Genomic DNA, 23,602 nt, shown 5'->3' on the forward strand with positions numbered 1-23,602 from the left:
ACAGCAGCAGCAGATGAGGAGCAGGACTATTCCATCAGCTCAGCTGTGAGACAACTTTCTGCCTTTTTATGTCATTCAGCTGTACATGCTCCAGATAGTTATTATAAGAATGTTGTAACCAGTGGACAAGTTTGTATTTTCCCTCTTCTCTCTGCCATTCTCCTTTTCTTCCCTGAAATCTCAGATCTCTTAATCATTCCTTCTGGGAGTACAATCAGGCTCCTTGGACATGAGCTCCACAGAAAGGTTTAGAGAGCCCTGAGTTAGATTGCAGCACATGAACTTCAAAATAACAGCACTTCCTTGACACTCTGCTTCCATGAGAAAACTTTCTGTAGCACTGAATGTCTTATGGGAATTAGCTGTATTTGGCAATAGCTACCTTAGCATCTCATCTTAGTAACTGCAGCATAATTACAGCAACATAAATAATGAACCTGAGTGGCTGCTAGCAACAGTGCGTTGGCATCTCTTTAAAGGGACGGGAAGTGATGGTCATCTGACACATGGGATGGATTTATTTATAGAGGACATAATCTTTATGCTACAATACTCCAAGTACTGGGAATTTTGCCTTTAAAAAGTTGAAGAGATATTTAGCAAGTATTCTGTCCTTGGCTGGACAGCATGTGGCAGGCAACAGACCAAAATTAGTGAAGGTCTCTCTTTCATCTGTAGAGAAAAGACTGTGACACTCTTAGAATACTGCTTTCTGGTGCAACTGAAAACCAAGCTCTTTTTTTCCTCCTTGGAAATATGCCTATCATTTTTTATTACAAGGAAGATAATCATGTACTGACATCATATTTCTTCGGCCAGGAAAGAGAAAACAATCAGTGATCCATCCCTTCTGCTACTAAGTTATCAGCCTCATTAGGCTTCCTTTGTAAGCCTACCTATATAGAGTGATTTTTGGAGTAAAAGAAACACTAATGGAGAAAGATTAAGAGAAAGATTAGACAGGGTCACATGGTTAGAAATGAATAAAATAAGTGAAATGCTATAATCAGAAGAGTATCTAATCAAAAATATTTTTTGTTATACAGTAATGCAGAGGAAGATTATGACAACAGTAACCAAACCTTTTCCTTTTGGACTACTTTTATTTGGTAAAATTCCAAAGCCAACAACAGAAAATTTTGTTTTTCAACCCCTTCTCCCTGAATGAGTAGCCAGGCCTGGGGGTAGAGAGGCCTTCTACCCACACTCGGGTTCCTTACCCAAACAGGCACCTCTATGAGCTAGAGTAGGCATCACTTCCATCTCCCTAATGCCACCTAGCCACGTTGCATTAAAAATGGATGAAGAAGAAAATGGGGGTGGGGAGAGAAAAGAAAGACTCCCACTTCAAAATACAAAGAACAACAAAAAATAATAAATCTAAAAAGATAGTAAAAGACAACAACAAATGAGTTGTGGGAAGAGTCTAGGTAAGGGGCGTACCTTTGCCAACTGCTAGCTGTTGCTCAAAGGAACAACTGGTTAGGACCAGGATTGAGTTGGCAGATGAGAGCCACAGAATGAGCTAATCCAAGCAGTGGATGATATCATCAACAGCCAACATTTGCACCCCTAAGTCCCCAGCGAAATGGCTTCATAATATAGATTCTCCACTTCCACCCAGGCACACTGCTACTGTCTCTAGTGTTACAGTGCAACTGGATAGGGAGTCCCAGCTGCAGGGGGGAAAAGACTCCATAGGCTAGCATGGAGGAAGGTGCTAGGAAATCTCTCTTCATCCAGCTAGTGGATACGGGTGAGTTCCTCCACAATCTTGATCAGGTCATCCACTGTGGCCTCTCTCTTCATTCCACTGCCATCATCAATCTGAAAGAAGCAAAAAGCATCAAGAGAAGTACTACCTTCTGAAGAAACAGTAGCAGGAATGTACATTTCTTCCTAAGATATTCATCACTGCAACTCTCTGTTTATTCAGAAACAGGTCCTGCTAACTTTAATAGCACTTGTTCCAGCATAAATTTCAGGGTTTTTTTTTTTCACTCATAAGAAAGGCTGCCTCAAAAACTTATCTCACCTGTAAGTTAGCCACCACTTCCTGCATTTTGGGTCGACTGATGTCTAGAAAGCTTTCAATTAAATCTCCATCAATAAATCCAGTAGCTGGCTCTGTCTTGCGTTCTGTGTGAAATGATCTCCAAGTGCAATCAAGAATTAAGGAAACAAAACTTTCAGCTATGCATCCTTAGATTTTCTTAACACCACCAAAAATATAAAATAAAATAAAATAAATTTATGACAGGTAGATGAGTCTCATATTTTTCATACACCCCCCCACACAACATTATTATTATTATTATTATTATTATTATTATTATTATTAGTCAGATTTTAGAGCAAGAAGTACAAATATATAGTTTCAAGCATAATAAGAGTTTCTAGTCATGTTATTATGTTGCAGCAAAACCAGTAAAGAATCCTGTGGTGTCTCAAAGACAAACAACTTGACTATGGTTGAAAACACACTGCAGAAATAATCCAGTTTGAGACTGCTTTAACTGCCCTGTCTCAATGCAAGGGAATTCTGAGAATTGTAGTTATGTGAAACATTTAGCCTTCTCTGGCACAGAGCTCTGGATACACAATAAACTATAATTCCTAGGATTCCCCAGCCCAGGGGTAGGCAACCTGCGGCCCACGGGCCAGATGTGGCCCGGTGAGGCCTTGGGACCGGCCCCAGCCTGGTCTTGCCGCCAATTGCCGCCGGGGCCTTTGGCCTCTCACGCGGGGGGCATGGTGGGGCAATTGTCTATAGAAGCCTCATTTATCTTAACATTTTTTTAAAAATCTGCAATTTTTTTTACGTGTTCTCCATTTTTTTTTTTAAAAAAAAAGTGTCCTCCATTTGAAAATTTTGTCCCACATTTGTCCCGGTTTATTTATTTATTTATTTATTTGCTTCGGCCCCCCAGTTGTCTGAGGGACAGCAACCCGGCCCCCGGCTCAAAAAGGTTGCCTACCCCTGCCCTAGCCCCAAGCCAGGGCAGTTAAAGCAGTCTCAAACTACATTATTTCTGGAGTGTTTTGGACCTTTGTCATACATTTTTAGTAACACTGTTTACTTCATCAGATGTAAAACGTTTTAGTCCCCTAGTCTTCCAAGACATCATTTCTAAGGGACTGAATATAATACAGGTTGAATAGCCTTTATTCAAAATGCCTGAGACCAAAAGTATTTTGGATTTTGGAATATGTGCATATAAGTAATAAGATATTTTGGAGACACAACCCAAGTCCAAACATAAAATTCATTTATATTTCATATGTACCTAATGAACATAACCTGAAGGTAATTTTATACACAGCATTTTAATAGTTTTGCGCATGAAACAAAGTTTGTGTACATTGATCCATCAGAAAGTAAAAATGTCACTATCTGAGCCACCCATGTGGACAATTTTGGATTTTGGGGTATTTTAGATTTCTGGATAAGAATACTCAACCTGGAATAAAAACCACCAAGAACCACTGCCACCATCCTAAGAACATACTGCATAGAGTAGGGTAAGAGCTACCATCTCTGCAAAGCACCACTGAACCATTTGATCAGCATCCTTTATACATTTGAATTCCCTCTGACCTAACTGTTTATAACTTCCTGCTCCTCCTCACCAGCATATGCATGTATCTGCCAACTTAATTTTGACACTTCAGGCATCTGATGAAGTGGACCATGTTCATGAAAGCTTATGCCACAGTAACTTTCTTAGCCCTTAAGGTGCCACAAGACCATTTGTAATAAATAACAGAAGTGGTCTGTCTGTAAAGAGGTTATAAGCTTACATGCATAAGTTAAAAACATGGTTGACTTCAGAGGGGAACTTTTTAATAGGTTAAAATATCATGTTTCAGGGCATGCAAAACCAGTATTTAACAAGAAATTCCAGATCCAGATGTTTTATACCATAACATAATCCTTCCTTGCCAATGGAGAATAAAGTTTGCTTTAACAGGCAGGTAACTCTCAGATCTTCAGTAATTTATGGAATCTCAATTTTTGTTAGAAGTTTGTTTTTTAACTAGATTTTTAAAATGGACTTCATCATGGGGGCGGCGGGGGGACAGCTCCTCGTCTGATGAACTGATAAAGGATGCAAGTGTGACATAACTGCTTACTGACAAAACTAACCCAGAGGCTATACACTAAACATGCCAGTCTGACAAAAAAAATTTCTCTTCACCATAAGACATCTTGGATTTTGTGACATCTATGAAGCAGCAAATATCACATGCTGCCAAACTACATAAATATCCTGCTTACCCCTTCTATGCTATTTAGGAAGCTTATTACAATTTTATAGAACTACTAAAAATACACTCAGATTTAAGGTATATTACCTAGCAAATGTCTAAAAGGTTTCTAAATTATGTGTCCCCTCCTATCAAACTAGTCGTACCTGTCATGAATTCCTTTTTATCCAGAGTGTGTTTCAAAGCTGTGTGTATGATAAAAATTCGCAACACATCTTCCACACTTCCAGGTCTTTCTTTTTCAGATCATTCATTTATCCCAAATATTGGAACTGAAAGACCAAGACCAACACGCTGTTTGGTGTTAACAAAGCAGAGGGTGTCACCTTGAAAGGCTAGAGTATTGATAATTGCCATTCAGACTGGTGGCACAAATTCCCTCAGTATCAAAACAGACTTGACAGCCACTCTTGGATACTTCCATGTCAACAAGACAGCAATAAGATAATAAATCACCATTTGCAATTTCTTGCACAAAACATCCCCATTATTTAGTCTGCTGGGAAGACCTTGTCTATTTATGAAGGCACAATCTAAGTTAATTACCTTCTGGGAAGAGAAAGCAGTTAACTTTATATGAATTACAGACCTCTGCATTTGTAGTCTAGCCTATTGGTCCAATTACCTTTCTAAAAATAGGAACTTATAAGGAATTTATAAGGGGACAGTGTCCTTCAACGCAGGTGCTTCAAAGTAAACCTGAGGTCAGATAAATTGTTTGTACCTTTTTGAAACACTCAAGATGTATCATTCTCTCTTTTGTTCACAGTGCAACCCTATGCATATCTACTTAGAAGTAATCCCCAGTGAATAAAATAGTTTTCTCTTAGGATAACTATGTATGGGATTGCAGCCTCAGTGTACCATACTCATGATAAATGGCAGTGAATTATCCAGAATACTTAGCAATAGGCAATATGAGTGCAAAGTTATTCCCCCCCCCCAACAAATCACTTCCTGGCTATCTTCTACTTTATACAATAACTTTTTATTCTGAGGACAGAACATGTTAATGACCATCATCCAAAATGTCAATTTTACTATCCCACTTGACCCTGCTTTCATCAACTTTGCTGTTTAAAAATTTAAAAAATGAAGTGAAATGCTGGCACATCTGTCCCCATCTTTCTTATCTCCCTGTTGCCTTTGAAAGAATTAATCATTCCAATTTTAGACACCTGCGAGTATCAGGAATTTGTCCTTTTCAATCACCCTTACTGAGATTTCATTAATATTGCTCTTATCCTATGTGTCAGCAAAGTACCTCAGGGCTCAAGTTATTATTCCTCTTTTTCCCTTGTACATCCACTGAAGAATCATATGGAACTCACTATATTCACTCCAATTGTCTTAAGTATGCTCTTGTCTCTTTTGGTTCTCCAATAACTTCTCAGTAAAAGCATCTTCTGATCTTTCTATTGCATAGACTTGCATTACTAATTATGTAACTCCCCAGGAATGAACTCATGTTCTCCACTGATATTACTAAGACACCAGTGATATGCTTGCCTGGATCCAAAGATATTCACGTTCATGTCCCAGCTTCTCCTTGATCATTAGGAAACACTCTGTGGGCTGAGTAGCTGCTCCACACATTTCTCTTATTGCCATCTTCTTTGCTCATCTGGCCTTAATATTTTGACTGTAAATCTCCTGATTTCCATACTTCCCTTATTTTTGTCCTGAGTGCTGCAGCTCATGTCACCTGTCTTCACTGTATGAGTTTCCACACTGGATCTCTTATTTATTTTAATATTTTTATCCTTCTTATTTTTAAGACTTTCATTTCTGTTGTGATGCCTATATATTATTCACTGTGCTCTGCTCATCTTTTAGTTGTTGTCCTTTACTTTTGACCTTTTATTTTGGAAAGTCTTTAATTATGATAGTAGCACAAGACAATTCACACGTTTAAACGATTTTTAGACATTTCTATTTTGGAGAAATATTTTTCATTTCTTTTCCTTCTTCTATCCTTAGCTCTGCTATAGTTATCCTGAATACTTCATCCCTTAATTCCTCACTTCTTTGTGTTGTAGGTTCTAGACACTTGATTGAAGACCAGGCTGTAAAAATATTCTTGAAAATGGCCTAAATAGTGCAAAGCATTTTATATGTTAATTAGGTCAATGACAAGACAAGAAAAGGATATAAGGAGTGTTCAATCTTTCCTACACTCTTAATGACTTTGTTGAGCCTGTTCTGCACATCCAGCAGGAGGTTATACCAGCTTTCTGACAGAGACGTCACCAGCCCTATGAAAAGGAAAGGTTAGGCATTAAAATTTTGTTAAAAAATAAAAGCCACCACCACCAAATGTTTACCCTCTGAACACTTATTTTGGTTAAGGTAGATTTTGCTGATACTGCCTTTATCTAAAATTGATTTACAAAACATAACTTTGCATCCCCCCCCCTATTTTTTTCTTTCTCTTTTAGTCTCAGTTACTCCAATTTCTTGAAAAGTTTAACTTCCCTTTAACAGTCTGCTATCACCATTACCCAGAGCAAGCCCCATATTCCAAAGTCTGCCAAGAATGATGGGGGCGTTATCCCCATATTATATCAGGGGACAGAAGTCTCTGCATGGCTCTAACCTTACCAATCATTCCATTGACTGTGCCAAAGAGCACAGAACCCTGTGTCGGTGTGGATGTTTCACCAAGATTCTGCATGACCAGGGACCCATGGCAGAAAACATTGACAAACTCGCCCAAATGGAAGAGCCCAAATTCTTGCAGGTGCTGACGTTCCTCATCGGTTGTAGCAGCACTGCAAGATAAAAAGCCTGTCAGAAAAAAGGACAAGGCAACATCTCTCCTGTAGTCCCTATGCAGATGCCACCTTCTTCCCTCTGTTCCACATTTACAGGAAAGTATCTCACCTGTCCTTCTGGCACACAAACAAGTTGAAAGCATTCTCTGCCCCTAGGAAGTTGTCATCATCCAAAATCTCCACAGCACTCATCCAATTTGGATTAAAGTCACGAGCAATCTGAAAAAAAGGGATATAACACTTGTTATTGGTTTTCCAGTTCTCATTGCAAAACACATTTCTACACCAATAAAACAGCACTGCTGCTGAGTTTTTGCACTTGAAAGGACAATCCACTACAACAGGGTGAAGCCAGTGAAAAAGAGTAATACTAGCAAGAACACATGTGCAAGAAACACTATGTAGCTCCAATCTCTGCCTCTGATGATCTGAAGGAGGAGACTACATTTCCATTTCAGATGTCACTTGTCTTAGGTGGGTTGTGCCTTGTACCTGTGCCTTTTACCCAATGTTTATCCTACATTCACCATGCATTTGGATTCTGGCCCAGGGTGGCTGAATATTTTATGGAGCAAGAAGTAACCTAAAGGTTAACTAACTATGTAGCTAACCATGCATATGAGACACCTACTTTACTGTGTAATGCAAAGATGGGAAATTATATAAGTGTGTGGGGTACTCATGCCCTCCAGTGGACACTGGAAGTTTGCATCCTCTACTCCCATTTAATTTGGAAACATGGGGGCAATATTGTGATGTTTCCCCTGCCCTAGGTTGTTTGAGGCCTGCGAAAGAACGTTTTGAACCAGAAAATAAAATGGAAACGGGTGGGTGGGGTGGGTGGGTGAGGACCTCAAAAAAAAAAAAAAAAAAAAAAAAAAAAAAAATAAAAAAGACTGGGGGGAGGGTGCATATGGCCTTTCCCCACCCCTGATACAATGGTACAATCAGCCCTGGAAGCAGGTTTATCAATCCAGGTTTAAAGTCCTACTCATAATCATAACATGATAGTCAAAAAAGTTAGAATTCCCCGCTCTCCCAATCAAATTGTTTTCTGACATCATGGCCCTGGACTGCTCCATCCATTGAGGTAGAAATAAAATTGCTACCTCTTCAAAGTTGCCTTCCATAGGCTTGTAGGCAAGCAAAAGGACGGACCGCATTAGATCTCCCACTAAAATGAAGTCTCCCTTCGTCTTTACATAGAGTGCCATGATGTTGTTGTAATGATTGCATTCCGTGCGAAGCTCCTTCTCTGCTGTCCACTCATACAGCCGTACCTGATAGAACAAATCAGACTCATAAAAGTCAATGCTTAAACAAAGTTAGGTACAAGCCCACCAAGATCCCAAATGCTCTTCCTTCTGAATTAAGGAAGGGCAATAATAGAAGCGCCTCTGAGAACCTTACCGTGCTGTTTATGCTGGCTAAGAGTTTTCCATTGAATTCTACCATGGAATAGACAGCCCCTTTCACTTCTTTCTCAGCCACAGTTTGCAGTTTACCTAAGATACAGATCAATACAACAGAACTTGAAAAATGCACATGCTTCATAAGGTTCCCAAAATGGGAAGATTTACACCCAAAGACCTAGACTGGAATGGTTGCAATGTTAAGCCCTATCCAAAGAAGTTGTGGCAATTACACAACAGACATTACCTCATATACAGCTCTTATTATCCCTGTTTCCCTGAATCCCCTTGTGCTACTACAACACTAAGAAAGCACATCACAGATCAATATCCCAGTACTTTTTCAATTATTATTAAATATACCCACATCAGCAACATAAGACCTTCAGAATAATTCCATCAAAAGCTTCCATTTTACTGGTGCAAACAAATCCTTTGTTGGGATGAACAACAAACAGTTATTAGGGTGTAAGCCTCTGAGCAGGAGGCTGAATTGCTTTTATTTGTCTAAAAATGTTCTAGAAGACATTCTGGCTGAAGAACAGAATATGAATGTGACGAAGAAATGAAAAACAAATTGGGAAGGACAAGAACTAAGGGGTTATTGTCTCTCTTAGAATGGGGCTACCTGATTTCTGTGTGCACATTTGGAGATCACCTCTGTCCACCTGTATTTCTGGGATGCTGAGACCAACCTCAAGAGGTCTTCCTCTGGATTTCCCAAACACATAAAGTGAGAGGAAATCAAAAATTGTACTTATTTTAGCAGTGGCACTCTGGGCCATGGAATGCTTTCCCCTAATTTAATCTACCTATTCTCTGAGGCTTCCGGTGCTAGCTGAAGGCAACTTGCATTGGCTTTTGATTTTCCAAGACCTTTTAAACTCTTGTTTTTAAATCTATAATCTATTTTTGTTGCTTCAGAAATGTTCATGATAATAGTATCATTTATTTTCTGTTGCATTAAATTTTGTGTAAAGTTGCTTTTTAATTACTGTAAGCAAGCATACAACAGGCAGCCTATAAATATTTCAAACTAACATGTTGGAAAACTATACACATTTCTCCTCATATTAAATACTAAGGAAAGAAGACCCATGGCTTCTAGAAAAGAACAACAGAATTCAAGCTCTCCCATATGCTCAGGACAGTTCTCCTAGCAAAATAATAATGACCAGAGGGCCTTTAAAATGCAAAAATCTCAACAGCTCCTTAGTAGCAATGTGGAAACTTCATGAAACATCCAAGTCTTACCATCAGAATAGTGGAACACCACAATGCGGCCCTGCTTGGGTTCAGCCTCATCAGGATACACCATAGCTGTCCCCACGATAAAATATGTGTTTGGGTCTTTGCCCAGTTTGCAGGAGACCAGGCTTAGTGCATATTCATTTTGCAGGAACTGATGAGCATGAAGCACTGAAGATGAAAAGTGGAAAATTAAATTAATTTCCCAATGCTGTGGCTGGAGCAACCTGTGTGAAATACAGAACTATGAGAATCAACAGAAACCAAGGGATCCTAAATTACCCATTTAGAACTCAGAATCCATTATCGCATCTGCCACCAGTTACACCAACTCCACAGAACCCTGTTCTCACATCCCTAAATGCATCTCAAGTAGAAGATCTCCAAAAAGAAGCAAAATGTAGTGTAGGAAATATACCTTCTTCACATGTGTCGGGAATAGTACCTTCAAATGTGTGTTGATCTATGATGAGCAGATTGTGGACTTCTACCTCTTCACCAAATGATGTCTCATGTGGGGCTGTGCTACTAGAGAACAGCTTGCTGGAACTCACACTGCTAGACAGGGCCTGAAACATGGAGAAAAGAGTAACTCTTTTAAACTATGGGCCATGGGAATACGGTTTAGAAGGAAAACAGGCATGTACAACTACAAGGAGGAGATATCCCAGCTTCAATGAATAAGGCAAGCTGATCGCCATAATGTACAAGGAGAGAGGGCTTGCATCAGTAATCAAGATGTACCAAGCTTATACAGACTAAGGCCATATTTGGAATGAGGGGAAGGAGACAATGGAAAGGGTCTGGAAGAGTGTTTACGGAACCATTAAGATAAAGCAGATTTAGTACTCCCAGGTTTCCTGTTTATTGAAGAGGTGCTTGGAAATTAGCCTAGAAGGAAAGAAATGCCAAGATGTCCTGGGGATCGCCTCATAAGAAGAGAAGGAGAAACTTATATAAACACAAGAAAACTAGGAGAACAAATAACTGGAGATGTCCCAATTTTCAGCCAGACTGAAATATTTCTGTTGTAAAACAGTAGAAATATCTAATTCCAAAAATAGGAAGGTTACAGAACTCTCCACTTTAAATCAGAATGTTGGGCAAAAGATGGCGGGTACACCTCACTAAACTAATCACATGACAGCAGGGATAATCAGAAATTTGTGTGCCATATATTCACCAATATAGACTGGAGACCAGGGTTCAATTCCCAGCTCAGCCATGAAATCCACTGGGTGTCCTTGGGCAAGTCATACTCTCTCAGCCTCAGGGGAAGGCAACAGTAAACCTCCTCTGAACAAATCTTGCCAAGAAAATCACATGATAGGCTTGCCTTAGGGTCGGAAATGACTCAAAGGAACACAACAACCACAAAAAGTTACAAGTCATGTGACTGATGCCAGCTGTTTGTATGGTAGCCAGAATACATGCAGGCTAGCCACCAGTTAGTGATTTACATAAAGGGTTACCTGCTTGCCCTTGCGCACCATCCAAAAACTTCCCACCGCCTGACAACTGTCAAGCTCCAGGAAGACCCTCACAGCATCGTCACATACCCATGAGGAGAGGAAAGGCAATCCGGATCATGAGGACCTTCTGGGGGCAGGAAAAAGTGGGCACACTCCATCTGAGAGTGCATTCCCATTACTTTTCCCAAGCAAGCAGAGATCAAATTGTTCTCCATGGTCTGAACTACATCCCCTGTCCCTCCCTTCTCTACCAATAAGTGGCAGCAGCATGGGCTTCTTCCAGGGATTGACAGCTACCAGATGGTAGAAGAAAATGGAAATGTGTGTGTAAAGCTATGTGGAGATACAGGATCTTAGCCACACTATTCTTTTACCTGAGTACTTGCACTGGGCCTCAGTGCTGTGGTGCCTCCACTGGCATCCTGGACTTCAATGCGACTGGACAGCACACCAAAACACTGAGATACTTCCTGATAGCAGATCTTCCTATATGACAAAAACAAACACATGGACAGGGAGAGAAAGGAAATAAATACATAAGTAGCAACATAGGAAATGAGTCTCATGCTAGTAGTGCTCATTGGTAAACTGAATAGCAGCTAGGGACAGAGAAGTAGTTTCTCCCTACTCTACCTCCCCAAACCCCTTAAGAGACCTTAGTGCTCCAAACAGCAACAGCAGCAGCATTCTGCTGATTAATCACTCTGCATAGTTCTAAGTGCCAGAAAAAGGGAGAATGCACTTTGAATAAGGAGAAGGGCAGCACATCTCTTCTGTTAATTTTCTGCAGTCTGAAATGAAAAGGCCTAACAAAATCCCTAGAACAGCTTCTTGCTCTGCTCACCTGGGTGACTCAAAAAGAGGAACAGTACGGATGTGGAGTTTCTGAATTTCGTCAATAGTGCCAATTGTCAAAGTGCTGTTGTTGGCCAAAGCGAGGCTGTAGAAGTAAAGACAAAGAAGGTTACATTAATTCCACTATGTGGTTGGTGTGATGAGAAAATCAAGTTTCCTCTTAAAAAGGAAGAAAAAATAAAATAGGAAGAGGGTTTTACAATAAGAAAAAGAGAAAATGCAAGATCCATGCTTTTCCTGTTAAGGTTTTACACCAGTTTAGGGGCAGGGAGAACACAGCCAGAGTCTTGAAGCAACACCAACCTATCAAACATTGAATAAAAAGGAAGAAAGTGGGGAGGGACCTCTTCTTTCACACTTAGAAAACAAGGTGGAGAAAGACGCTGTGAACAGTCTCTCCTCCGTCAATAAGGAGTGTTCTGTGCTCTGCAGACCAATTGCACAGTAGAGGAACACAGCCCACTCACCTATCAGGGTACCCATCTGAGTTGAGAGGACACATGTAGTTCACCTCCTTAAGATTGACATTGGAAAAGACCAGTTTGTGGTTGCTGCTGTAAATAACAGTTGGGCGGTCAGAGCAGGCGAATACATTGGTGGTGGAAAGGGAACGAAACGTCCTTAAAACAGTGGGCTGGGTACCCAGAGTTACTTTTTTACGATCGCTCAGTAAACCTATTACAGTAAAGAACAATATCAGAGGTAAAACAGCAATAGAAATAGCAAAAAAACAGAAAATGAACTGAAGAACTCTTTATCTAGTAAACAACAGGATAATGGTGCAAAGGGAAAGCATGTTTTTTAACTGGAGGGGGAGGACCCTACACACAGATACACACATAAACACAAACACATCTATCTATAAGATATCTAACCATGAATTGCCTCGTGTCACATTTGGAATAGGCCTCTGCAGAATCCACGAGAAAAAGAAATGTTAACGACAGGGACAACTACAGCTTACCTGTCTCAATATTCAGCCCAAAATAGAAGAGAGCCCCATCCCCTAGGGCACACAGCAGATAATGGCTACTTTCAAAAGTAGTCATCAGAATGGAACGCGGTATAATCTCTGCAGAGAAAGGAATGGAATTCGTCAGGATCACATTTCTGAATATCCACCCGCCTCCCAATACAGAGTACACATAGGAAGCTCCTACCTCCTCCCAACATCTCCTTGTGTAACAGGTCAAATGATGGGAGCTTAAGAATTCGGGCTGAAATATCAGTCCAAAGGCCAATAGCACACAGAGGGGACATCCCACTGGTGTCTCCTAAGGGAGTGATGTCCAGGCAGGCCACTTCATGCTCCATCTCTGTACAACTGAAAAGAAAGTAACATATCAATATTATAGCAGAAATAACATTCACTACAAAACATTCCAGGGCAGAGGGCTCACACTGACCTTATTTGTTTGAGTTCCTGGGGGTGGATCTCTAGATAGTACAGCACTCTCCCTACAGCTACCACCACTTGACTGCTGTTGCAAGAAGCCACACTAATGTTCTTCCCATTTGGCTCTTTCCATTCACTTACAAGGGCCTTAGGCTCCTGAGTGACGAGTCGTACTGATGCAGATGTTATCTAAAATAAGAAACGTAATTGGATGTTTCTTCCCAACTCAAAGGCAACTGGTTTATTTGTCCATTGTCTATAAATGCCATACTGTCTCCCAGTACTGGCAAGACATCATGTTATCAAAATTTACCTTCAAGTAAAACTAGGCCATTACCTGGATTAACTGCTGATGAGCCACATTGCCACAGAAGAATGTTTGTTGATCATCCACAAATCCTGTCAATTCTGTTTCTTCTACTTCTTCTCCATTCAACATCAATACCCTGCAAGATGCAGGAAAATCAAATAAAACTCAGGAGACAACATTCAATCATCTTCAAAGTGGTAATCTCACAAAAGATCATTATTCAATTACCTGGTTTGTCCCACAAAGGACAGCACTAAGGTGTTATCAGTTTCATGGTGAGGATCTGATCTCAGAGGCCACAATCCTGCAGTGCAGAGACAAAAAATATTTGTTTTTAATTAAACATTTTTAAGAGGCCCTCAAAACGAAAAATATGCCAACCAGACACCCACATACATACCTCTTTCCTTCTGAAACAGTACACATGGTCTGCCAATAATTCTTATTTTAGGCTTTGTAGAACTTATTCTAACAAATACCCATGCAACAACACACCCTATACAATTTACCCCCATTTTAAGAATTTTCACAGAATAGAAAATGGGGCAGGAAATAAGAAATATGATGCTGAATGGTAAAGAATGAAAAGGAAAATATGCCAACAGGGAAGATGACATGGCGGAACAGAAAAATGAGCCATTGAAGGCTACAATCTTAGCTAGTCTGGCCTCTTAAGTCTTCAAAAAATACCTGCAGTTTTCTAAGGCTCTGTACAGAATCATGAGGGCTACAACTCTGCATTAAAACAAAGCTCAATTGTAAAATTTGATATGTGACTGACTGCCTTTGCAGTTGTTCAAAATTATAACTGGTTCCAATATGTACCACCATAAGTGAAGATGCCATAAATCATAAATCTGCATCAAAATGACACACCTTTAATCCCTGGCAGATCAATGCTGGCATGTTCATGAATTCCAATACCATTCCGGATGATCCTGAGAGAGCCCTCCTTAAAGGCACCAGAGCAGGTAACCAACTGTAGGAAATGGAGATTGCCGTTAACACCTTCTCATGAGTCAATCAATTTTTTCCAGCCTAACTTAATTCACAGAGTTGTTGTGAGAGCAAAATGTATGTCTTTTAAAAGAGGAGACTCAAATATACAGCTCAAAGAAATTTAAGACACAAGATAGGATTAAAACGTGCTTCAAAAAGTCTTCTCCTAGTGAGAGTAGATATCCAAATATATGGAAGGAAGAATGAAATTTACCTGCCCTTGGCCTTGTCTCTCAAGATCTACCACACACATGTCTACAATGGGTCCAAGGTTGGTGAAGGTTTCCATAGCCACAACATAGGAGCCTTGTTCATTACTGTCCACATTGAGCTGGGAATAGAGATAAGATTATTATACTCTTCCACAAAATCACATCAATGCAGGAAAATGACACAAATGCTAAATACTATAAACTATGAGAGGTGGTGAAAATAAATATGGAGTCCCCACACTGTGATAAATGGGAATCCCTCCATTTATCAGAACTTTCTTCTCAGATAACAAAAGTGTTAAACATTGGGAAAGGTACATTTTAATGAGGGCTACATCACAGGTGATGAGATGGTAACTGTCCAATGAGATGGGGAGTTCGAAACCTTCAAAATGCTTCTGAGAGAGAGGTTTTTAAAAGCCTGGATGCCACACGAGGCATTTGTCTGCCTTTCTGGGTCTACCTTCCTGCCTGCCAGCTTGTCTTTTGGCTGAGAAGGCCTCCGACTCTCCTGAGGCAAACCATGAGGGAGCTGCTGGAGCTGGACAATGGAGTCCAGGCTCCCATGTATCCAGAAACATCAAGGACTACAAATCCCATCTGAGATGTGAGGAATATTAGGAACATGTACTACCCAGTGGTGTTAGATTTTTGGTTTGTTTTATTGGTTTGGCTGAAATGATTGTATTCTATAACTTACAGTTTCTGTTTGTGCCTGGAGGACAAGTTGGTCCTTCATGTAGTGATATTCTTTTGCTCTAGAACTGCTTTTCTTTAAAGTACTCTGCTCTTGCACACCTTTTCACATGCTTTTAGCTTGGCTAGTTTTTTCCTAAGTTGGCAAGGGAAAGTATCTGTGGAAATCCCCAGCAAAGTCCTGATGTGTTGCTGGGATAGGAGAGGATTATTCATCATGTGGTGGCAGCAGCAAGGTTTATTTTAGATAAAGGGGTGGGGTGGTCTTGGGGGTTCCATCCAGCTCAGCAGGAGTGGAGGGGGATCCAGAGAACAATAACATGGCATCAGAACCATAACACACACCTATGCCATTTAAGTATGCAGTATGCACAAGGTAAGTAAATAACCTTAGATAGCAGCCAAATTTAGCAAGTTCAGCAAGGACTACTCTTTACCTTCACAAGTTGGGAATCTCCAAGCCGAGAGCCAACAAATACGACACCATTGTCCAAGTAAGTCAGGCATTCTGCAATGGATGTCTAAAGGTGAACAAGGCAGAGAACAAGGTGTCAAACTTTTTAAACAGTTAAATATTTTTAAGACTGTACAATGCAATTATACTAACAAAGATAAAAGATTGCCAGTCTGCCAGCTCTGAAATGTGCCAGGTCTTCTGACTATCCAATAGAACACAACGAAACAACATTTTTGTCATTTTTGGTAACATTTCCCTTGTTCTTTACATTATAAATGCTTTGAGCCAGTTTTCAATTTAATCCTGTTCTGAATATGACAACTCAATTTTGTTTAATATTACAATTGTTTTTAGATGTATAAAAATATAATTTTTTTAGATGTATAGGGATGTGATGGCTTAGTGGTTAAGACACCAATTCTGATGACTGGAAGACCGGAAGGTCGAGGTCTGAGTGCTGCATAATGGGGTGTAACCATATGCTTTGCCTTCTAATGAAGATATTTTATCTAATGGATGCAGCTCCTGATGCAGATGGCCTTGGAAAGGTGGTAGGGACTCTCCCTGGCCATGTGCGTTTGGCCAGTGAAAGAGGGGTCTAGCAGAGTGGAAACTGGCAGCGTGTCTGCCTGTAAAGCAAGCTAGTCCACTGAACAAAGGGAAGGTCAGGATTTAAATAGAGTTTTTGTGCCCTGGGGCCAATTCCAGAGGCTGTATGGCCAAATGGTCTAAATCTTTGTTAAGGATCTTCCAAGGGTGAGAACTGGGGGTATAAATGGGCACATTATCTTGTCGGTCCTGGTAGACAAAGATGTTTACCCTGATGGGGATCATCTCACCTTCCATGATCAGATCGCATCTTACTTCCTTTGTTAGATCCAAAACTAAACTTCCCCCCTTGGGCAACTCCTAAGCTGGCCGATGTGGCTCTCTAGTTTCCAGCTTATGGTATTCACATTAGGATCATAGAGGTGGGGTTCACAATAATTAATAGTATCAAACAAGGAGGAGTAGAATGAAGCCAGGCGCCCCATAACAGGGGTGAGCTCCTGTCACTAGTCCCAGCTTCTGCCAACCTAGCAGTTCGAAAGCATGCAAATTCAAGTAGATAAATAGGTACCACTTCAGTGGGAAGGTAACAGCATTGGTGCAGTCATGCTGGCCACATGACCACCAGAGGAGTCCTCAGACAACACTGGCTTGCTGGCTTAGTAACCAAGATGAGCACTGACCCCTATGGTCGGTTACAACTAGACATTCATATCAAGGGACTACCTTTACCTTTACCTTTTTTAGATGGATTCTGTTTTAATCTATATTGTAAACTACCTTGTGTCGTACAAGATGAGATATAAATAAAACACCCGAAACAAATAAGCTAAAAGTTTGAAGGAGGAAACAGAGATTGAATCCATACAACGATAAAATCTGAGGGGAAGCATCTGACAAGCCATGCTTTTCCAGTCTCATCATTTTCAGAGGACCGTTGAGAACTAGCATAGTGTGCTGGTGAACTGTTAGGCTTCAAATCCCCGCTCGACCATGGAAAACCATTGGGTGGCTTTGGACAAGTCACACTCTCAGTCTCAAAGGAAGGAATAGGCAAACCCCATCTGAGCAAATCTTGCTAAGGAAATCCCATAACAGGGTCACCATAAGTTGGAAATTACTTGAAAATTACACAACGACATCATAAAGTCAATACATTTCTCTAAGAGTCTTTCATCAATGTCCAGATATACATGTTCCATATGTCTGCCTCTGTGTTTATGGGAGAGGGGAGGGTGATGAGCTAGGATGATGTAGTTTGACTGTTGGACTACAACTTCAGGAGACCAGGGATCAAATCCTTGCTCAGTCATAGACACTTGCTGGGTAAACTTGGGCAAATTACACTCTCCCAGCCTTAAAGGAAGACAATGGCAAACTTCCTCTGAATAAATCTTGCTAAGAAAGATAGGTTCACCATAATACGGAGTCAACTTAAAGGCAATAACAACAATATATGAAATAAGTTGAAAATCTGAAAAACATATATATCTATGATGAAGTCTCAAGGAGTAAATCTGTGAGAAAGTCACAAGGGTAGATACCTAATGTCTTACTATATGGATTCCAAGACGATTTTCTAGATAACAAAAGACTCCTGAATATGGTAGGTTTAGCTCTCTTAATGCAACTGAGATGCAAAACTTTAGAGCAGATCAATGAAAACTGCTGTTTGCAAAAGACTCAAATTCTCCTGGGGACCCTCTTTCCCAGCCTTCTTAACTTCCCAAGTACCTGTTCCAGTTTGAACTACCACCATAACCAGAATGGAAGAATGAGACTTACTTCTCCAAGTAGCTCCACACGCAAATCCTTTAGACTTACACCACCATCCATCTGTTCCTCCTTCTCCAACAGCAGCATGAACAGGCGACCCTCCATGTCCCCCAGAAGGTAACGAGAACCATTTGGATCCACACGGTTGTGACATACAATTGTACTTTGCTGTTTCACAAAACAGGCATAATTCAGAACTCTTTCAACAGATAAGATGATGTTTACAGTGAACCATCCTCACCAAATACTCTGATTATTCTACTAGAAAAAGTGTCTCAGGACTGAAAAGTATTGGAAAGGCTTAAACAAATTGGGAAAACACAAGAGAACTATGTATTAACAAACAAGTTTACTGCATTTTATCATTTTCATGTGTCCCAGATATTCTTGTTAATGAATACTTCCACTTGTAGCTGTATTACTGATATGCCATTACATTTCACCCTATGTCTGTTACTTCAAGTAGTATCTGCCATGTTTATCTATAGGTTGCTGTGTCTGCCAGCTGTAGCTATTAGTTCCTCATAACAAGTAAGCTACATGAGAGGCTATTTCTCCTGAATGGTCACAGAGGAAAGTTCCTAAAAGGCATTTTTACCCTTCAGAAGAGGTGGGAATTGTGAGCAATTCTACGTGTTGCTGGATCACATTTTCCATCATTCCTCACTATCAGCTTTGCAGGTTGGGGTGGCTGAGAGCTCCAGTCCAAGGGCTTCTCTAAGACCACACAATCTCTATTCCTGCTTTAGAACTGTAGAGTCAAAAGCAGAGCAGGGCAAATGGTAGCTCTCCACATATTTTGGACTCTACCCCCAATCATTGTCTCCCAGCCTGGCCAATGATTATGGTTCAATTCTGAGCTGCTCTCATTTGTTCACAGTTTTGAAAAACACTGCCATTATTTTTCCTTACTTGCTGCTTAGCTAAATAAGCTCTCTTTTATTTTCTACAACGATCCCAGAAATGGCAGTGTCAGCGCCAAAATCACATATTATGTTGCCTACATGTTTTAGCTACAAGTAGACTTCATGGCAGACAAACAAAATTGACTTACACTCTTTATAGCAGAGTCTACTTCCCAGATTGGTCATGTGGGTGATCCTAGCAATCAGGAGTCCCTGAATAGACTTTGTTTGCTCTCAGAGAAATGACAGTGCTCCTTGAAAAGGCAAGCTCTTATGCCTTTCTGCAGCAATCTGACCATCTCAAATCTCAGAGAGCTTTCAATACAAAGCAACAGTGTACGTGAGAATACTCCCTCCTTCCAATTTCAATTCAACTGTAATACAGTCTGTATACTATACCAACTTTGATACATGTATACATGAGTGTGCATGAAGCTGAAGAGTGGGTGATAGCCGGAGCTCTGAATCAGTGGTTCCCAAACTGGTTCTCTAACTGTTTTAGACTTCAGCTCCTGGAAACCCCAGTCAGCTTGGCCAACAGTCAGGAATTCTGGGGGCTGAAGTGAAAAACATCTGGAAGAATAAAGTTTGAAAAGGACTGCTCTAAATCAGCATCTTCCAAATAGAAACATGCACTCACCTTGATAATGGGTGGGGCTATAGCCAGATATTTATCACCATTGTGGTAGGTGATGGATTCTTGTCCAATAATAATAGCCCCTCCAAATGGTTCAGGCACTGCAAGGAAGAGGTTTGGAGCACGGAAATGAGAAGCACATAGGATTGCCAGCAGAGGGAATGCACAACTAACGAACTACCAGAGAAAGATGAAGAAGAATGAATTCCTTTGCCCCTCTCTTTACATTCTGTGTGGGATCATCCCATCTTTGCTTACTGTAGACTTAATTATATTCTCACCTAACTGCTCTTTGATACACACAGAATCTCCTTTTCATCACAGAATGACAGCCACCTTTTCAAAGGAACAAAGCAGTTTGTAAGTAGACTGAATGTACACTAACAACTAAGAGAGAAATAAAATAAACTAAGAAGAACTTACAGAAGTCAACAAGCTAACTTTATGTTTAATTATATAATGATGATATTGCTTCTCAGTCCTTAACAGAAGTAAGAACTTTAATTTCATATTCCTTCTCCTTCTTCAGCTGAATTTGCTCTTGGATAGCTATTATTAGCCCACATTACATAAAATACAGTAGAAAAACAAATACATGAATTTTATAGGTTTCTGCAGCCCAGCCTTTCAAAACTACCCACTACCACCAGCTATCCTTACCATACCAATTTGCACTCCAGTTTTCAAAGGTTTTTCTTTTTAACTCATTTCCCTGTTTGATTCTTAGTGATTTAAATGCATGGGGTCCTCCAGAAAATAAACACCTTAAAGATATGATTCATGAACAACTAGTGTTGGAATTTTGGACTATACAAAAGTAGTATGCTAATCTGACAGTTTTCTGCTTTGACTCGAGCAAATTTGTGTGCATTCTCTTTTGATAAAAAAAGAAGTAGATACAGGTTCTTGCATGCAACATTCAGGTGGAGAACATAATGCATAGGTAGACACATAAAGGTTACAGGTAAAACTGGAGTCATATATGCAGCTGACCTTTTTTGCCCTCCATTTTAACATCAGGCAGTGCTGACCAAGCTATATGTGTGGTTCAGCTGCTTTCTTCATCTTTTCGTTTCAAAAGTATGGGAGCAATGGATCGTTTTGTTTTGTTCATTAAACAAGAGATACAAAACCATCACACCATCACAAAGTGAGATTTAGAGAGGAGCAGCAACACAGGAGACTAATGCCACCAACATTAACATTTGCAAACATTCATAAATTGGAAGTGGGCTGGCTTATAACAGTTTAACTGTAAAAGTCTCCTCTCTGCATGCTTCAATACATGGCTACATTTAGTTGAGTTGAAAAGGGGTGAAGGACAATAACACAAGAGCATAATGGAGCAAAGTGCCTTTTAATAGCCTGTGGTTGTTATGATTTAGCAACCAATCCATAACTACTATTTTTTTGTATGTGTCATTGTACGCAAACATTTAAGGAGTGACTATAGGAAATTCACTAGAGTTTTTAAAAGGATCTCCCAGGAGGAAAAACAAGTGATGGGACAGTAGTGAATAAAATACTCAGCTGTTGACATGAATGCCATCAGCAAAACGAAAAGCAGTCAACACAAAATGACTGCAGAAAAAATGTCACTAACACGCTAGAAAGATAAAGAAAGCTGGCTTACTAATGTAGCTTTTTAGCTCTTGGTATCTGCTAATAGATCATTTATGAGCATGACCCTACCTGCAATTACCATGGAGGCTTCTGCCTCCACATTCTCCTGTTTCCAGGGCCCCTTGTTAAACTCCTTCTCTCGTAAGGACACTTCGTATGTCTTGACGTGGCGACCCTGTGGATCCTGGAGAGATGGGAGACAAGAGACATTGTCATTTCAGGAAAAAGTACTACACTGCATTTATTTTATAACAAGTAAGATGAAAAAGTACCAAGGTTGTGTCTATGTCCTTTAAAAATAATTGACTTTGTAAAGATGAAAAGTTACCAAAACTCTAACCCTCCTTATCACCTTGCAAAAATTAAGAAGCAGCAAAGAATAATTAGCACTACTGTTATTTAATTAAAGTAATTTGAAAATCTAAAAGGAGCAACTTTGTTCCACAAAGTAAGAGGGAGTATCTCTAGGTCTGAAGAATGCTATTCTCATACCAGTGCTGCCAATGAGAGTTGGAACATTATGTAACCTGGACATTATTTGCAGACCCAAGGAACAAATCTTTCTGAGTAAAACTGAATAGGTAACAATAACTTCTTGTCCCATGCTCACCAAAAAACATCTCCCCATTTCAACTAAATCTTCGATTTTCAGGTAAGTATTGCTGATAAGATTTCAGCGTCTCATATTTCACTTAGGTAAGAGCTACAATCTTCCGGTTAAAACACTGACTAAACATGTGCAGACAAAGGGCAAATTCCAAATTTAAAATGAAAAACAAGCTAGCCAGGATCCAAAGAGCTAAACAATTAATTCTACTAATACATAGCAGCTTTGAATGTGTGTGTTTTTAACAGCATCCCTCGGCCCTCAGTGAATGCCAAAATACTGATACTAGTGATCATGAATATGGAACCAATAAAGGACAGACACCCTGGGATAACAAAGAAAATAAGAATTACGTTAGTCCAATAAAAGTACAAGCTTGTAACATTTTTATTTATTTCCCCTTTTAACTCAAAAGAGGGGCTGGTGCACTGAGAATTCAAGTGCCGTTTTGCCTGCCTCTCTTATGGGTAAAAGAGGTGAATATTTTTATTTTTTGCAAGAAAGAAGCATATCCTGGCTATTCTACTAGCTCACTTGATTTATATGGTGAGTGTACAGGAAGCTTTGCTTTCTGTGCATTTAGCACAGAGTCACAGTGAGCTGGCATTATAGGGCTCAAGTAATATGGGCCTTCACTGCTGACCCAATTCATTTCATCCAGTACAGAAGCTTAGTGGGGCTGGTTCCAAAAGCACAGATCACTCTGTCTTGTAGCCATCAGCCCACCTTAATTTTATGATAGATGCCTGGTAGATAAATACCAGTACAGTAGAGTCTAGTTTATAAACCAAGCAAGTTAGCAGTAAAGACAGGGATTATCCCACTCCTCTGCTGTTAGCTTACTATACTTCTGCGCAAGGCAGACAGCAGGGACTGGACCTCTTGCACATCCTGCATAAAAACCAAGATGACTGATGGCAGAAGAATAAAACAAGAACATGTTCTGGTGCAAGATGTAGAGGGTGTTTGTGATAGGCTGGCAGCTGAAGAACAGAGTATCTCTTCCTTCCACCAACAGGATCTTCCTAACTTGTATTGACAGTATGGAAACACAGTGGGCTGCTAGAGGAGAGATGAAAGACTACCTGCATCTGCCAAAAACCTAACAGGGCTCTATGCTGGGCTGGGATAAGCATGATTCCTTTTCTCTCCCACAGCACAGAAATGCAACAGGCTAAAGGAGAAAGGGCTAAGTGGGGTTTAGGGAAGGAGAATTCTCACGAACAAATTAAAAGGACAGAAATAAGTACTGATGATATTTTTATTGGGCCAATGATAGTGTGTGTTTGTTTTTTTTAAATGAAAACTATCCTCCCAAATATAAGTCGTTGATCATGGCAGAAACCCAAATCTAAAACCTGGTTAACCCATGAGCAAAAGATGATTTCTATGAACTATAGCATTT

At 40.1% G+C, this 23,602-nt stretch overlaps 1 protein-coding gene across 1 annotated transcript in view; it reads right to left on the reverse strand.

The window, feature by feature from the left end:
* Window positions 1–1,083: 1,083 nt before the first annotated feature.
* Window positions 1,084–23,602, reverse strand: part of DDB1 (damage specific DNA binding protein 1) — a 38,418-nt gene continuing 15,899 nt past the window's right edge. The window contains exons 5-27 of the mRNA XM_042474864.1: window positions 21,660–21,774; window positions 19,971–20,068; window positions 18,435–18,593; window positions 16,081–16,164; window positions 14,950–15,066; window positions 14,613–14,715; window positions 13,965–14,040; window positions 13,764–13,872; window positions 13,437–13,615; window positions 13,191–13,354; window positions 12,995–13,102; window positions 12,498–12,705; window positions 12,020–12,115; window positions 11,550–11,661; window positions 10,149–10,272; window positions 9,710–9,874; window positions 8,454–8,548; window positions 8,153–8,323; window positions 7,153–7,262; window positions 6,871–7,040; window positions 6,422–6,524; window positions 2,036–2,159; window positions 1,084–1,827 (exon numbers count right to left, since the gene is read on the reverse strand). Coding sequence (XP_042330798.1) covers window positions 1,744–1,827; window positions 2,036–2,159; window positions 6,422–6,524; window positions 6,871–7,040; window positions 7,153–7,262; window positions 8,153–8,323; window positions 8,454–8,548; window positions 9,710–9,874; window positions 10,149–10,272; window positions 11,550–11,661; window positions 12,020–12,115; window positions 12,498–12,705; window positions 12,995–13,102; window positions 13,191–13,354; window positions 13,437–13,615; window positions 13,764–13,872; window positions 13,965–14,040; window positions 14,613–14,715; window positions 14,950–15,066; window positions 16,081–16,164; window positions 18,435–18,593; window positions 19,971–20,068; window positions 21,660–21,774 — 2,874 coding nt within the window. The 3' untranslated portion in view covers window positions 1,084–1,743. The remainder of the gene's footprint in view (window positions 1,828–2,035; window positions 2,160–6,421; window positions 6,525–6,870; window positions 7,041–7,152; window positions 7,263–8,152; window positions 8,324–8,453; window positions 8,549–9,709; window positions 9,875–10,148; window positions 10,273–11,549; window positions 11,662–12,019; window positions 12,116–12,497; window positions 12,706–12,994; window positions 13,103–13,190; window positions 13,355–13,436; window positions 13,616–13,763; window positions 13,873–13,964; window positions 14,041–14,612; window positions 14,716–14,949; window positions 15,067–16,080; window positions 16,165–18,434; window positions 18,594–19,970; window positions 20,069–21,659; window positions 21,775–23,602) is intronic.

The sequence above is a fragment of the Sceloporus undulatus genome, chromosome 1 (genome assembly GCF_019175285.1).
Source record: "Sceloporus undulatus isolate JIND9_A2432 ecotype Alabama chromosome 1, SceUnd_v1.1, whole genome shotgun sequence".
NCBI classification, from domain to species: domain Eukaryota; kingdom Metazoa; phylum Chordata; class Lepidosauria; order Squamata; family Phrynosomatidae; genus Sceloporus; species Sceloporus undulatus.